General features: G+C 53.7%; 1 protein-coding gene across 1 annotated transcript; it reads right to left on the bottom strand.

The window, feature by feature from the left end:
- Positions 1 to 382: 382 nt before the first annotated feature.
- SDRG_16214 (hypothetical protein) lies at positions 383 to 638 on the bottom strand (the record flags this gene model as incomplete). Its single annotated transcript, XM_008622415.1, has 2 exons — positions 383 to 409; positions 480 to 638. 2 exons carry the CDS (start codon positions 636 to 638, stop codon positions 383 to 385), a joined length of 186 nt encoding a protein of 61 aa, XP_008620637.1.
- Positions 639 to 1,066: the final 428 nt, after the last annotated feature.

The following is a 1,066-nucleotide window of genomic DNA, read 5'->3' on the forward strand; positions in this document are numbered from 1 at the left end:
GCGGCGCCGGCCGACGCGAAAAAGAAGAAGCCCAAGCGCATCAAGTATTAGTAGACCATTGTAATAGCATCATCCATTATACCACGTCAATGTGCCTCCTCTCTCCAAGGGCTGCAGCCGCGAGCGGTCCTTCGAAGACCGCGTGTTCGATCGATCTTCCTGCATGGGCCAAGAAGAAATCATTGACCACAGTTAAGCACATGTACCCTAGAATCGATTTCATGGACGCTGTGCGACATCCGAATTTGACGAAAATGTGGCGTCCTTCCTCCCGATACCACTGTGAGGTCATAGTGAAATCAAGTTAATCGTGATATGGGTGGTTTTGGGTCGCGATCATCAGCAGAGCAAAAACAGGGCCGGTATCAAGTTCCGAGGGGACTCAACCGGAGAACCTCGACTGCACGAGCTAAGTGTTTCGCTGTGTTTTGCAAATGCGCTCCCGTACAAAAAGCAAATCTATGTGAAAGATACAAAACGTGGTCGGACGCGACCTCTTTCGCCTTCAAGTGCACCATGAGGTGCGTCACGGGAACGCCGTCGCTACGCATCTCCAGGACCCAGGCCACGATCTGGCCCTCGACCTCGTTCGCCAGTACTTTGCAATGCGGCCGGTAGTTGCGGGGATGCCGGTACATGATGGGCTGCGAAGAACGTGATGCTCGAGCGACGCATGTTGGCCCCACGACGAGATCGTCGCTCGAACCAACTCGCGTCCTTTGGCGTCGCGGTCGGGGAAGTATATGTCGGTCGTCGCCTTCATTGAGATCTTGTCGAGGAAGACAAGGATGACGTACTCTGTGCGTACGTGTGGCTCTCGAACGTGTGCTCGGTTGTTGGTTCCTTCTTGGCGTCCTAGACCGTCGTTCGACCTGCCGGGTTCGTGCACCTCCTTGGCCCCGTCGGCAGCGTTGAGCCCATCGCCAATCTGATTGTGGGGATGGTTTCAATGGTTGTCAGTTGAATTAAATTTCAGGGGTTTATCCGGCATTTCCGCCCCTCCGCAAACCCATGATTTCTTGAAGAATATCCATCTTGTGAACCCGCGTCCATGAAATCGATTCTA

The sequence above is a fragment of the Saprolegnia diclina genome (genome assembly GCF_000281045.1).
Source record: "Saprolegnia diclina VS20 unplaced genomic scaffold supercont1.119, whole genome shotgun sequence".
NCBI lineage: Eukaryota > Oomycota > Saprolegniomycetes > Saprolegniales > Saprolegniaceae > Saprolegnia > Saprolegnia diclina.